The 15,929-nt window shown below is 39.6% G+C and overlaps 1 protein-coding gene across 1 annotated transcript; it reads left to right on the top strand.

The window, feature by feature from the left end:
* Window positions 1–9,859: 9,859 nt before the first annotated feature.
* Window positions 9,860–15,383, top strand: LOC108673752. The gene is made up of 8 exons (XM_018161624.2): window positions 9,860–10,056; window positions 12,624–12,724; window positions 13,140–13,224; window positions 13,561–13,670; window positions 14,085–14,218; window positions 14,393–14,560; window positions 14,961–15,047; window positions 15,271–15,383. The coding sequence occupies exons 1-8, from the start codon at window positions 9,924–9,926 to the stop codon at window positions 15,356–15,358; spliced, it is 906 nt and encodes a 301-aa protein (XP_018017113.1). The 5' UTR covers window positions 9,860–9,923; the 3' UTR covers window positions 15,359–15,383.
* Window positions 15,384–15,929: the final 546 nt, after the last annotated feature.

Below are 15,929 nucleotides of genomic sequence, written 5' to 3'. Positions count from 1 at the left end.
TATTAGCTCCGATTATTCGCGGCAAGTGCAGTTTTGCCGGCTGAGAGCCTATACACGTGGATTGTATTTGGCTAACAGTCCGCAGGCGTCAGTGCGTCGTTGTGAGCTGTTGAGTGAGGTCTTCGTACGGTGGAATAGGGAACGCTACGATGATGACGAGTTTGAGGAAGCAGTTACCACTCTTGCTGTGTGGTAACTATAAGTCGCACAACTATTAGCAACATTTCTTTGGTTATTAGTTTGTGTAGTAACATTCATCGTGATGTACGTACTTTTGGACGTGACACAGTAGATCGTACTTTTGAAATATGTATTCGAAAAGTTCAATATCAGCTGAAAACCTCTTGACGTTCTTAGAACCGTCTCCGTTGGGACAAGACACAGTTCATAACATTAGAGCGCACAGAGCGGCCCAAGCAGGATACAGAGCGGCAAACATACACTCACTGCGACTGCCGCAGCCCGGCTAGACCGCGCATAACAACTTGAACTGCTATGGGCGCCAATGCATCAGCGACTCGCATCCGAAGAATAAATAATCACAATTTTGAAAGTGCGAGTATTCGTACCGAATATTCAGAGCGAATACTGGCCCGATGTATAAGAACCTTAAAACCTGACAAGCCTTTGCATTTCAGTCGTGTACCAGATTCCACTGAATACAGTTCGAAAGTCATTCGTCTCGTTTCTGCCCTTCTGCCGTCTTAGCCAGACTCTCCAGCGACTTGACAAAAAGAACATAACAATATACATTCTGTTTTTATACATATCATTTTGGCCCAGTTGTTACAGTTTAGTTAGAGTAAGAAGATTGTAGCAGGGAGGTGCGGTTTCCATCCCAGCTCTGTACGCCAGTTTTTGGTCAGAATTGGCAAGGAGGATGGGCGGTTAATTAATGCAGCAGAATTTGAAAAGCGAGTAGAGTGTTCCAGGCTGTATTTAGCTTTCGATGTTCTGCGATGTTAAGAATCAGCTACAGGCATACGGTCTAATGAACACTGAAACCGCTATTATCTTATCATAGGCACAATCATTGAATCATGAGCGAGTGGTTTTTAAGCAGATTTTTGCGCCTGTCCGACAGTGCGGATTGACTGCAGCAAAAGGCATTCACGATCGCTGTCAATTGGGCGAAATTTTTGGCCTGCCCTCATTGCCCTGTAATGGAGAAAGTCAGTTGCGTTCACGGCGAAAGCACGTGTGTTAAATTGCGTTCTCTAAAGTAACCGGTGATTCATTGTGAGCCAAACTTAATACTTATCATATCGACACCTAATAAATATAATTTTCAGTGAATTCAGTCTGCTCCTGGAAAAACTCAACTGGCTTTCTCCCTCAGAGGTTTGTCAGTCCTTTTTTTGAACTAGTATGGGTTACCCCAGGGTTAGATACAGTAAATAAAAGTTACAGTTATTTTTATGTTTTACCTTCCCTACATGGATGTGAACTTTAATCAACCAATCTAAGAAATTATCCACATATACCGGTACATATAAAAATCAGTCTTTTTTGTATATATATGTGGATTATTTTTGAGATTGGTAGATTAAAGTAGACATCCGTGTAGGGAAGGTGAAACATAAAAATAACTGTGTAAAAATAACTGGAAGCAAACTGAAAGATGAAAAAACCTGTAAGTGGTAACTGGTAACAACTTAACAAGTAACAACTAACATGTTGACACTAGTAACAGGCTGAGGTTGACAACATTACACCGAAGGAAAGTCAGTTGCGTTCACGGCGAAAGCACGTGTGTTAAATTGCGTTCTCTAAAGTAACCGGTGATTCATTGTGAGCCAAACTCAATACTTATCATATCCACACCTAATAAATATAATTTTCAGTGAATTTAGTCTGCTCCTGGAAAAACACAACTGGTTTTCTCCCTCAGAGGTTTGTCAGTCCTTTTTTTTATTTTTTTTTTCTTCTCTTAATTTTTGTTTCTTTTCTTTTTGCACTTATTTCTTTGTTTTTTTTTTCTCTTTCTGAATTTATTTGTTGGTACTTGGTAGTTGGTTGTTGTCTTGTTGACTTGTTAACTTTTGACAAGCCGACCTTGTCCGTCCTTGGTCTGACTGTCTGACATGGAAGAGTCCAGCTGCCTTACTGGCTCAAGCTTTGGCCCGCCCATCACGCCCGGAGCTGGAGAATTGAAAGATGGTAAATCTGGCAATGGTACTGGTCATGAGAAAGTGAATTTGCAAGTGGATGGTGATGATCAAATCAGTGATGCCATTTTTGTGGAGGAATCTGACTGTGAAAGCCTGATTGCAGCAACCCCGAACCCAATGCCCTTGGCTATGGAGGCTTGTAGTTTTGGTCAAAAACGCAGAAATCGGGAAAGGAGCAGATCAACTGAGAGTCTTGGTGGTGGGAGGGCTAAGCGCCCAGCTCCAGCTGTGCACAGACAGCAAAATTTGTTTAATAGTGCTTCCAGTCAGGCCATTGAGACCAATCTAGCAAATGTGAAACTACCAGTCAATGCCACTCTGCAAAGTGCAGGGAGTGGGCGAACCATCCTTGTTAAACCACAAGGTCCTAATGCCATGACTTTTCTAAAAGATCCAATTGGCCTGGCCAAAGGAATAAAAAACTCCCCTTTTTGTACAGTAAAGGATTTGATTGTGCGTCCTAACCCATGTCACCAGCTGGTTGCACTTGAGTCTCCCTCATTCAGTGGACAAAACATTGCTAATTATTTAACTATTTCAGCAATTGGGAAGTGGGCTGTTTGCTGCTATCAGCCAGGTTCTGATATACGTGTGCATGGTGTTTTTGGACCAATTGAACCTAATGTCAGTGTGGAAGAAGTGATGGAACTGGCCTGTGCAGGAGATATTGTCATCTCTGATATCATTCGTCTGACTAGGTTTCACAATGGAAATCGTGAGCCATCAGCCACACTAAAGGTTACCTTTCAAGGTCAAACTCTGCCCAAAAGAGTAAAAATTGGATATGTTTCCTATCAAGTGAGACCATTTGTACCACTCGCACTGAGGTGCTACAGATGCCAAAGATTAAACCACCTTGCTGAAGGCTGTAATGCTCCCAGACGTTGCTTACTGTGCGCTGGGCCGCATGAACATACTGTGTGCACCTCAACTGAAAAACATTGTGCAAATTGCAGTGGACCCCACGCTGCAAATTCTATAATGTGCCCCTTTATCTCCAAGGCAACTGCTGTGGAAAAACTGCGGGCCACGGGACGCTCATATGCACAAGCTGTCAAGGAAGTGAACTCAAACACTCGGTGGAAAATCCCTAATCAGGCAGTGAATAGAGCTTCCCACCCTCAAGCATCAGTTGATGTCATATCAGATACCAGCTCCTCTGAGGCGGGCCTTTCCAACAGAGTGGTCACACCAGATGTGGTGTGCCTTTGCAAGACTTGGGTCAGATCTCATGAGCCTTCCTTTGTTGGGTATTCTGTTTTATGGTCTCATAGAAGAAATGCATTAAGGGGTGGCATGGCAATTTTGATTCGCAGAGACATTCAGAAACAGCCATTTGATATTCCACACTTTCCTGGGGCTGCAAATTTAGAATTTCAAGCAACTAAAATCAATATTGCTCTTGGATGGATTGCAATAGCCAATTTTTATAACCCAGGCAGGAATGTAGGACGTGATGAGGTGACTCATTATATGACTCAGCTTGGAGACAGATTTGTGGCAGTTGGGGACTTTAACGCTCATTCTCCCTTGTGGGACAGCCGTGGCAGATCTAATATGACTGGTCGCTCTTTGGAGGCAGCAATTGAGACCCTTCCCATTTGCTTGTTGAATGATGGCAGTTTCCCAACATATATTGATAATCGCTGTGGAACCACATCCTGCTTGGATCTTGTAATTCTTACTCCTAATTTATTCACTAGAGCTACTTTAACCCAGGGACCAGATCTGGGTAGTGATCATTTCCCAATCTGTTGCAAAGTTGGAACTAGCCTTGTGCGGTCTTCTGAAAATGTCCCAGTGCGATGGAAATTCTATAAAGCAAACTGGAATCTCTACCAACAGGCCTTGGATGATGCTCTGATCTCTCCTGAGAGTGGCCCAAGGGATGCTGATAGTGGTTGTTCTTATCTGTCTAATGCCATCCTGAAAGCTGCCTCAATATCGGTCTCTCAAAGCTCAGTCCCAACATATATTGATAATCGCTGTGGAACCACATCCTGCTTGGATCTTGTAATTCTTACTCCTAATTTATTCACTAGAGCTTCTTTAACCCAGGGACCAGATCTGGGTAGTGATCATTTCCCAATCTGTTGCAAAGTTGGAACTAGCCTTGTGCGGTCTTCTGAAAATGTCCCAGTGCGATGGAAACTCTAAAAAGCCAACTGGAATCTCTACCAACAGGCCTTGGATGATGCTCTGATCTCTCCTGAGAGTGGCCCAAGGGATGCTGATAGTGGTTGTTCTTATCTGTCTAATGCCATCCTGAAAGCTGCCTCAATATCAGTCTCTCAAAGCTCAGGGAAAAGACACTGCAGGTTTGCCACGCCATGGTGGGACGGAGAATGCTCCAGAGCGGTGGCTTTGAGACGTAGAGCTAAAGGAAGATTGTGGCGCTCTCCCACTCCAGCTAATTTAATAGAATACAAGCGTTGTGAGGCAGTAGCACGAAACCTCAAACTCAAGAAGCAGCGACAAAGCTGGATTCAGTATGTGGGCACAATATCCTCTTCTACTACCACCAGAGGGACTTGGGAGAAGATTCGCAGCATACAGGGTAAGCCAGTAAGCTATTCCTCTTATCCCTTGCTTGATGCTGCTCATGATGATGACTATGGAAAAGCCTCAATATTTTCTGATTACTTTTTACCAGCTATACCTACCACTCCCCCTGCAGCAGACATCAAGGAAGTAGTGAAAGAGATCTCCAGGCTCAAATACTATGAAGGCGTTCCCTTTACAGCTGATAAGTTCTCTCTGGCACTTAAGGCACTGAAAAACGCAGCACCTGGCCATGACTCAATTATGAATATTTTCTTTGCAAAGGCATCACCACAATGCAGGCAAGAGGTGTTTTCCCTTCTGAACACAAGCTGGGCTTCTGGATATGTTCCAGATGCATGGAAGCACTGAATTATTGCGCCTATTCTAAAACCAGGAAAGCCTCCAGAGCAAGTGTCAGGGTACCAACCCATCACTCTCCTTCCTTGCATGGGAAAACTTATGGAACGCATGGTTCTGCGCCGCCTGCAGTATTCCCTAGAAAGTCGCCATGTGTTTCCCTCACTTCAGCTTGGTTTTAGAAAGGGAAAGAGCACAATTGATGCTCTGCATCTGGTGAAGAACGCTATCAGTACAGCACGTCTTGCTTGTGAGTGCTGTCTGATGGTTTACCTGGACATTGAGGGTGCATTTGATAGCATTTGGCACGATGGACTACTTTTCAAACTACATGGCATTGGTGTAGGTGATCAGATGTTGGCCTGGTTGTATAGCTAATTCCAAAATAGAACTGTTCAGGTGCAGGTGGGAGTCAGTAAGTCTGCACCAAAGCCTGTGAAAGTTGGAGTCCCACAAGGTTCAGTACTCTCACCAACGCTTTTTAACGTGATGCTGCATGATCTCCCACTTTCCCCTCATGTGAAGCTGGTTGGTTATGCTGATGACATCACACTTGTTGTGAATGGGCGGTCCATCATTGAGGCACAAGGCTACATGCAGCAGTACCTTGATGTGATTGGTGAGTGGTGCACTCGCTGGCAGTTCAAGCTCAACCCAGCTAAGTGTTCATACCAGGTCTTCACATCTCAGCGTATTGCTCCGGCTGTGTCACTTTGAGTTAGCAACAAGAATATTCGATATGTGGCTCACCAGAAGTTTTGAGATTTTATTTTGATTCTCCTCATCTAACCTTTAAGGAACATGTGAGACAAACTCGCATAGCTTGTCTCAAAAGGCTACAAGTGCTCCAAGCACTGAGTTCTGTGAAGTGGGGAGCATCACAGAAGTTGTTGCGTAGAATATACGTGGCATTCATACGAAGCAAGATGGAGTATGGCTCCACAATTTTGGGGAACATATCGAAGTCTTTGTTGAACCAGCTTGAAACTGTTCAGAACTCAGCACTCAGATACATACTGGGTGCTCGACGCACTACACCTGTACTATCTTTACAAGTTGAAAGCTTTATTCCTCCATTGCAACTTAGATTCCAATTTTTATTCATAAAGTGGGCTCTCAGGTATATGTACTTGCCTGTGGGAGATCAAGTGGCATCTACATTAGGGTTCCTAGATCAAGAGATCCTCTTGGACATGCCTTTCATTGTGCAAGCTCGTCAAAGTTTCCAAAAGTGGAACCTTCCTCCCCTGCATCGAGTTCCCACGCCATTGATGTCAACATTTCCACCTCATGTTGAACTTTCCTCCAGTATATGTGTGGACTTGCTGAGCTCTGCAGTAAATTCAATGCCTCCTGAACATGCACAAAAGTGCTTCCAAGACTTCTGGAAACTGTGCTATCCTCAACATCTGCAAATCTACACTGATGGATCTCGTTCTGCCACTGGATCGGTGTCTGCTGGTCTATATGTGCCATCCAACCACTTGGCCACTGGGTGGTTGCTGAATCCGGTGCACACTGTATTGGAGGCCGAATTGTTTGCAATATACAAGGCAATGCAGCTTGCCACCACCGACATATCTTTGCAAGGTGAGCCGGTGTTGATCTTGCCAGATTCAAGAGCAGCACTGCAGCTTTTATCTTCTGCGTCTGGTGGCTCATATCTCTCAATTGTTGTCAAAATTCATCAGTTAATGCAAACTAAGGGGCTTGATAGAGTGGTGACGTGCTGGGTTTGTGGCCATAGCAACATCCACGGAAATGAAGTGGCTGACAGGGTGGCAAATCTTGCACACTCAAACAATCGTTCTGCAAGATCCCTTTTGTGTTTTGAGGAATGGCTGTGTTTGTTGAACTGTTGAAGTCCCAATTCTTGAAACACTGGGCACTCTGGTGGGCAGAAGAAGTGCAGTCCTCAGGGAAGGGAACCTTTCGGCATGATCTGGGAGCGGTGGTAAACTACGTGGACTATGGATCGCTACCTCGCTCAGTTGAGCGTGCAGTAGCTCGGCTGCGACTGGGACATGCTGGGGTGAAGGCCCACCTGGCCCGTTTCAACATGGCTAATTCTAGCATCTGCCCCGAGTGCAACACAGAAGGCACAATCAGACATTTCATCTTGAGCTTTGCGCTTTACACTGACCAGAGGAGGGAGTTTCGCTCAAGTTTGGAAGCTTTATCATTACCTTGGACCCTCATCTCGGCTCTTGGTGGGGGAGATATCCCACAACGAAGAAGAACTGCTGTAATACGTCATCTTGGACAATACCTGCTGAGATGCAGCATGGTGAACACCCTTTGAACACCCTTTGAAAACACTCAGTGCCTAATTCTCTTGTCTCTTCTACACAATAATCATCGGTTGGTGAGTGACAGAAACCCAAATTGAAAGAAAAGTGGCAAGATAATACAAGTTTTCAACAAAAAGTTGTGCTCAGGCTGGGAGGTGTGATATATTCATACCCGAAGTCTTAAAATCAATTATAAAGTCATTTCAGTTTATGGAAAGTCATGGAATTTGCAAATAAATGAAGAAAAAAAGTGTTTTTCTGTGCTGCATGCATCTAGTAACTTGTTAATGAATGATGGATACATTCAAAATGTGATTACCCTTTAGCGGGCAAGCATTGAAATATCCAGAAATTGAAATTTCAGAAACCATTACAAGAAAGTAAGAAGTATTATACAATATATTTATTTCTATGAATTTTTGCGAATTTTGCCTTTTGAATGTTTAAATCGCACATGAAGAATTCAATAAATGCAATCAGTACACAAAATTTTTATTTATAATTCAAATTCAGTTTATGCAAATGAAAAATTAGAAACATAAAATTTAATTTAATTAAATTTAATCAAGTTGCCAAAATAAATAAATATATATATTGATACTTCCACCTTTTGAAGAAAATGCGGAAAGAGCGTCAGTTCCATTGTCCGAGTCAAAACCTTCATTTAAATGCTCATATTTCAATTTGTGGACTTTGCAGTTGGTGATACTATAGATAGATCGATGGTCAGATAATTAGTGATTGACTGAGGCATTATAAGGATGCCTCAAAAACAAACAGGAAGCCGTGGTGAGGCTTTTTGTGATGCGATTTCAAGTGATCATATATGGTAACTCTAACTTACCCGTGAAAGGGTTAACACAATAAAAACATCCTTCAATACCCTTCTTTTGGATTCACCAGTGCAAACAAAAAATATTGTTGGATATAATGAAAAAACTAATGAGTAAATTTTTGATAGAACCAATTTTCTGTTTTGAATGAAACCTGCATAAAGAAATAAATTATGACAGCCCATATTAATATAACCTATGTATTAGTGACCATATGCATCTTCTTTGCCTGTTGCTATCAAAGGAAGTGGCAGCTACAGCTGTGTGAAGATGTGATTGTTTCTTCTCACAATGCATTTATTAACTATGTTTATTAGTGACCAGACATACCTTAATTGTCTGTGGCTGTGCAATGATGCAATTGCATCCTTGTACCTTGCAGCCATGCAGATGTCACTGCCTGCTGTACAGGCTGGAATTCTAAGAATGGAAGTTCACTTATAAAAAAGCTTTCCACCCAAGGTAAAAAGCTTTCCTCGGATACAGATTACAGTGCTCTGCCAGCCTGCCAAGGCATCCCCATCAGCCAATCACTGCTTGAAAGCATTTCCATCAACCAATCACAGCTAGAAAGCAGATAATAGTACAATTCCATTATCCAATCAAAGCTGGAAAGCTGAAAGTGGCTAAAATAACAAACCAATAACAAATGGAATTCTGGAAAGGGATAGGATATGTAAATAATGGACTGAAAGTGTAAAGTTCCTGGCCTTTCCAAGCTTTCAGGTCCTGCTTTCCAATATGCTATGTGTACTGGTTAATTTATTATCCCTCTAGAATTCCACACTGCTGCTGTACACAGCTGACTGCACAGATTGATTACATAAAGATGGGGCAATTCCTGAATTCCTGTATAAACTCAGCAGGTCATTGGCTTAGGAAAGCTCATTTTGAACAGCAAAATCCCCCCCAAAAAACTTGCATATTCCTGAAAGTAGTCCTCATTGTCTCATTACTCATTAGCCATTGGAGTATCTGTATTTAGCATTTGGAGTGAACTTATTTGGCTGTTATATACAGTACAACAAATTTTTTTCTGCTTCAGACTTGAGCAGAGGCACTTTTCCAAAATCTCATTTCTCCCTCTTATTTTCAGGGATTTTGTATAGATGGTAAATGTATGATTTCTAAACTTGCTTTATGCTAGATAGATAGGAAAAATATTGAACTTTTCCCCTCTATTTTTAGTGTTGCAATATTTTACTTAGTTTAGCTATTACATTTGTACAAAATGTCAAAGGAAACAACACTACCCCGTTTTATGGTAGTGTTATTGAAGGTAGCTTTAGTTTTGGCACTGTTATTATTCCAGTTTGCTTTGGCAAAGTTCATGATAGCATTTTCAGAGCTGCAGTTAGCTCAGTAGATGACTTGCGTCTTGGTGTAGATCAGGAGGCAATCATATGATGCAGTAGTCATGGTGGTTCAATCCAAGAGTGTGATCAGAGTGTCAGTGGCAGGTACCTGGTAATGGCTGGAGTGAGTAAGATTATCTGTTGGGTTGCCCTGACTGACTTAATCAACATCTGGGCTGACCTTGCTATGCTAATAAATTTGAAGTTACTTGTCAATGCTGTGAAAAAAATGCAGAATCCTTGCTAATTTATCTCTACCTGTTTTTCCCCCTAGCATTTTTCATTTCACTATTATTTTTCTATTTGCTAGGTACCAGTGGAAAAGCATTTCTAATAAATATAAAAAATCATAATATTCTGCTCCAAGAAGCAATGGCTTCTCAAGCTTGTGATGATTATATTGAACAAAGCCTATTGACAACTGATGAGCAAGGCTACACTGCTCTTCATCATGCAGTAATGGCAAGTGATCTTGCAACTTTGAAGAAACTTCTGACATATGCAGGTAATTTAAAAGTAATGTTTTAAATGTGTTTTCAATGTTATAAAGAGTAATCTTTTAATTTTTAAAGAAAAGTTATGTGGAACTGTTTTGGGTTGTGCTTATGCCAGTGTTGTTAGTTATGACATCTCTATAAGATGAACTTGACAGAATTTTCAATGAAATTATTTATCTAGTCACTACTACCTTCTTCAAAATGTTTCAAGTAATGAGTTCTTACACCTGCAGCATGACAGCACTTCACTAAACCTTGATCATTTCTAGCAAGTTACTCGTCTTCTTCATTTAAATACTTCCCATACCATAGCTTATGATAATTTTTTAATTATTCACAGCAATTTTAGAGCTGAAATAGAGCAATGTCATAATTAGGTATATAGTCAGATGGGGTAAGACAGGACCGAAACCACTAACAAGCCTGTAGCATCTATACCATGAATAACTAAAAAACCCTAAACCTATCACAAGGTGTAGATGTAATGGGATTCTAAGCTACAACTCAGACATTTTGCATCTAACATAGTTTTCTGTACAAATTAAAAAAAGTGAGCTGGTCCCATCTTACCCCATTGGGGTGAGATGGGACCAGGCTGGGGTAAGAAAGGACCAACTGGTAATTCTTATGTTACAAGGTTTTTAATAAAAGTACAAATTTGATATTCAATATTATCCATCTAGAAACACATTATTTGATTAAACAACCACTTGTTACTGCTTTGTGTTTCGGGAAGTTAACTCTAATATCAGTCACATTGAAGTTTTTGTCAAGAGTAAACTTTGTTAAGCAAGTAATAGTGGGTCGGCTTTGGTTCATTGTAGAGCACTGCTAAATGCTTCATGTATATTCCATTAGTGCCATTGTCTGAAAAATTTATCAAATTGGTAATAAAACCAATGGATAATACCTTGTGTCAGACGTCATGTGTTTGCTTGCTAACTGCATTTGTGGTGCACTTCTTCAAACATTGCTCATGCCCTCTCACAGAGTTGTGATCATAATTATTTTTCATGTTTCACACAGTGATTTTTCTCCCAGCCAATCTTGCACATAGTTCTGCAGCTCACTAATGGGAATAGACATCCTTATTTTCTATATCCCTTTGATGCAATTTAAAATACTGCACTAAATTTTTCTAATTATAAAAGCTAACAAGTTATAAGGAAGTTTGAGCAAAAGATAAAAATTTTGACCAAAATACTCCATGTACTACACAATAATATAGGTATTCATTTAAAAACTATTTTTGATGAACTGTACAGTAATAGAGGACCATTTGTGGGGTAAGACAGGACCATTTGTGGGGTAAGATAGGACCACTTGCAGGGTGAAACAGGATCATTTAGTGGTCCCATCTTACCCCATGTCTGGTCCTTTTTTACCCCATTTTAGAATACATGTCAGGCAAAGATGGTAGCAGGTAAGAATGCCTAGTATGCCTAAAAAGTTGCCTATTACCTGAGGTTACCTGCCTACATCCACAAACCTTGCCAAAAAATTTTTTGTCATTAGCTCACAGAGCTTATTTCCTAAACAGGGTTAACGATTTTGTGACCCTTCTTTAGAAAGGTTTTCTTTAAAAATTAGCCAGAAATTCATTATTTGCAGAAGAGGGTTGCCACAAACACTGAAATGACAGGCAATGATTGTTCTAACATATTCTTTTGTCAAATTGAATTCAGTGCAATTAGAATGCATGCCATGGGCTGGCCCTTTCTTACCCCATGAAGGCTGCAATCCTGTCTTACCCCATTTGACTATATTAGGTTGCATGGGCAGGAAATTCTCTCAGGACAGGCAAAAGCAACTACTACACAACCCCATGAAAATGGCTGTAGACCTAATCATAACAAAATTAAAGTGAAAATTGTATGAACCAATTTCATCTACTTATTGAAAAAATCATGAGCCAGATCACGATTTTTTTAAGTTTTACTGTGATAATTTTAATGTACTAAGAAAAATTCTGGCCATACCTTGAAGGTGAATACCGTAACATTTAATTTTAGCCAATACTACTGTTTCTACTGTCACAAAGCCTCTGCTGCTGTTGCTGCTCAGAAATTGCACAAGGTTCATTTTTCCTTGTGAATAACATTCCAACCGGCACAGAGATTTTCTCAGCACAGAGCAGGTCTCAAGAAAAAATGTCCTGCAATTTCCATTGCCAAACTTTGCAAGCAACATCGTGTTTAGTTATTGTCTTGTCTGTTGCTCTTGCTCATACCTCATTAAAAAAAATTTTGCCAATTGATGGAGCTGATTGAAATACGGGTTTGAAAATGGGACTATCAGCTATCAAGACTCTCCACAATAATGATGAATGATTCTGGTAGGTAATTGTTACATGGCAGCTTCTGATGCAGGCTCAACATGAAATCAGATGAGAGCTACGGTACTGCTCCTGTTTATCATTTACATTTAATTTATTTGGTTCAGTTTTAGTACTACGGTATTTGTTAGCAGCAGAGAATTGAAGTGATATTAAACCAATCCATTGCTTCAATAATTAGTTATGAAGATATATACCGTAGTCTGCCAATATGTAACTTTCCATCAATGTTCATGGCAGATGAAAGGTGCGTCAACATGGAGAGCCATGATCGGTCCACTGCGCTCCTTCTGCTCTGTAAAAGATTCACTCCTGAGTCGCAGACTGACTTGCAAACTGAGGTTTCTATCTAGTGCATTTAATATTATACCTTTGTTATTTTACATTAAACTGTCCCTTGTTAGAACTTAACACCTACATGCTAGAGGAACAAAAACTTCATTTATATGCTGAAATTGCATAGGTATATAGCTGTTTGTTTCCACTTTGTTTTGTTTTACAATCCAGCATCATATTTTTGTTGTAAAATAATTCAAATTATTTGCAGACACAATGACCCTGGTTGTGTTTTATAAAAATAATAATATCTAATGATATTTTGGTTGAAGAAATGTTATTATTTATGCTGATAATTTGCAGTTTTTTTTAAGAGCTAGGCTTTGGCTTATTATTTTTAAGTGCTAAGCTAAGCTTTGGCTTATCCTATCATTATGAATTTCTTTTTCTTTATTCTTTTACTTGTTAACATTTTTCTAGGAAGAAATTCTGGTGTGCCTCCTAGCTGCTGGTGCAAATCCTAATCTGCCTCAACCTGATCCAGTTTCCTTACCTCTATTTGCTGGTGCGTTTTGGTGTGGACTTTTTCTAATGGTTACATAGATTTTTGGAGTGGTTTATGATTTTCATAAAATATTTTCTGGGACAATTTAAAGAAGTCTATTTTTGATACTTCAACTAAACCTCTTGGAATGAAATGTTAATTTTTATTAAGTTTATAAAATATGAAATAATTTGCAAGAGTCTATATGCTTCTGCAGCAATATGGAAGTTGTAACAAATTTGATAAATAGGTCCTGCTTGAATTATTTTGATAAGAATGTGTGAATAAAGTACTTGTATGCTTGCAAAGGATGCAGAGGAAGAAGCAGTTTGTACCTCACTGATGCATTTTTTCCAGCGTTGGAGAGGCGTTGGTGGCGGGGCGCTGAGCTGCTGCTGGATGCAGGTGCAGACGCTAAGGCAACAGATGCAGAGCACAACAACAGATCAGCTACATTCTTTGCTAAGGTTCAAGCTTCTTTTTCCTTGAAATATTCATTTATACTATTGTGCACAACTCCTGCTGGTTCCTTTACTTTGCAGACAATTTGGAAGTGTGAACAGCAATGACCTGGCTCATTTACTGGAGCCTCCAGTGTATTTTAATTCATTATATCCTTATCTTTGCAAATTTCTTGTTAATTGACCCCTATGTTACTCTAGATGCATACAATATTCTATATATAGAATATTGTATGATGCATACAATATCCATTGTATGTAACTTTTCCTGATCACTTAATCTTACATTTGTCTCAATAACATTCGTGTGATGCTGCAACATGTTCAACGAGAAAATTTTGCCATTTTATTTTTATTTACCGAAACAGTTTTTAAATTGACGAATTTTGAGCCTGAGCGACTTTTACTTTTAATTTACAGGACAATGTTGAAATACTTGCAAGACTTCTAAAAGGTGGCTGTTCCTACGAGGAGATCAGTGATTGGATTGGAGGAGGAGAATTTACCAAAACACAAGTGAAGAAGATGGTGTTGGCAGTGCACGAGTTGGGACCGTGAGTTCAGCTGCATCTAATTAAATGCTTAGCACATCAGCTTGCAATCAAATCTGTGTATCATATGTTGAAAAATAGGTTATATGTATGTGTAACACAATGTAATTAAACATATTCTTTCATTGCATTAATAAATAATTTGTTCTTCATTTTTTTCTCTTGATTCTGTTTCAGAGAGTTTGTCACAGGAAATCTTCTGTACGAGACTTCAATATATAAACAGGACCATGAAAGCTCATATTACCTGTTGAATAATTTTGTTATATTAGAACTCGACCTACCCAGATTCTTTAACAGAATTTTTTACAATGGTGGAATTAAGGACTGGAATTGTAAGATGAAGTAAGTGTAAACAGATCGATCATATTTGTGGTTAGTGATCAATTCCCATGTTGCCTCGTCCTGCTTCCCATATAGAGCTTGGCACTTGTTAAATCATTCCTATAAGTAAAGTTGACTCGCTTATCTGAATAACTGTGAGTCCAGCTCTGAATATGAGATAATTCATCGGACTGAAAAACATTAATCATGAGTTTCCCTCAAACCTGGCACAGAGCAACAAGTTTTGGGTCTTGTTTGAAAAAGCTCTATTGGTCATGATGCTCCAGTTGTTGTACATTAAAATTTTCTTTTTGAAATCTTTTTTTTTTTTTTTTGGAGCTGATAATTGAAGTCAGCTTTAATCAGATCATTTTTATTGAATCATTTTTCAATATCCTAAAAGCAGTATCCATCTATCCAGGTACATAGATGTCCTGACAAACTACATCTTCCGAAATGAAGAGAAAAAAAGGGAATTGTTGTTCGACCTTTTCCTGTCATGTTTCCAGTGAGTACCTGCCGAATCTGCCAGTTAATGAACTTGCTGCAATTCCAGTTACATTAGCCTCTATACTAATTGTTTAGAAAATTTTCCGCACCAAAATGTTTTCCAATTAATAATATCGACATTGCTCTGAAGCAAACTCTGGCCTAAATCATTTTATAAGCGTATCCAGAAGTATAACTTTAGAGAAAAGTTGAAAGGATTCTTCAGTTTACCCTCTTCTCAGATACTGTGCGGTGGGAGGTTCACAATGTGCTGGTCAGTGCGGTTGGAACGGGTCGCCCCAAGTCCAAACTTCCTCAGAAATACAGTAAGCCGATTTATTACTTTTAGACCTTAACACGTATCTGCGAACGGCCGTATTTGTTAACTAGCACATTATTGTAGACATCGTGGGATGTGCGACGATAGAATTATACTATTGGTATTGATATTAAAATGTAGGGGGCGTAAGGAAACTTCTGGTTTTTCAAATTTACTATTCACTGTACAAGTGTACATGTTGCTATATAGTTTTATTATCGATACGTTTTAATGAATAGTTTTAAATCTTGCCAACTTCCTAAAGTTAGGGTTTTTCATCCACTGGTAAAGACAAATTGACTCGTATTTTACCTATGTTGTGTTTCCCAGCTTTTTGACGCAACTGCTGGAATAAGTTTTAATTTTTCACGAAATACAAATACTTCTATGAAAAAAAAGTCTTAAACTTGGTACTTTTTATTATGAACCACCTTGAGACATTTGTCGCACTGTAGCATGAAAACGTTTTATGACGACAAAACATACCACATAATGTATTGAAGCGAACTACAACAATTGGTCGGTTTAATTATTGGTAAGTTTTATGTCATGCCAATTTGGAGATAACGGTCCAAAGGGTAT

The sequence above is a fragment of the Hyalella azteca genome, unplaced genomic scaffold (assembly GCF_000764305.2).
Source record: "Hyalella azteca isolate HAZT.00-mixed unplaced genomic scaffold, Hazt_2.0.2 contig14042, whole genome shotgun sequence".
Taxonomy (NCBI): domain Eukaryota; kingdom Metazoa; phylum Arthropoda; class Malacostraca; order Amphipoda; family Hyalellidae; genus Hyalella; species Hyalella azteca.
Note: the sequence above shows the minus strand (reverse complement) of the source record. Positions and strands in the feature narration are given on the sequence as shown.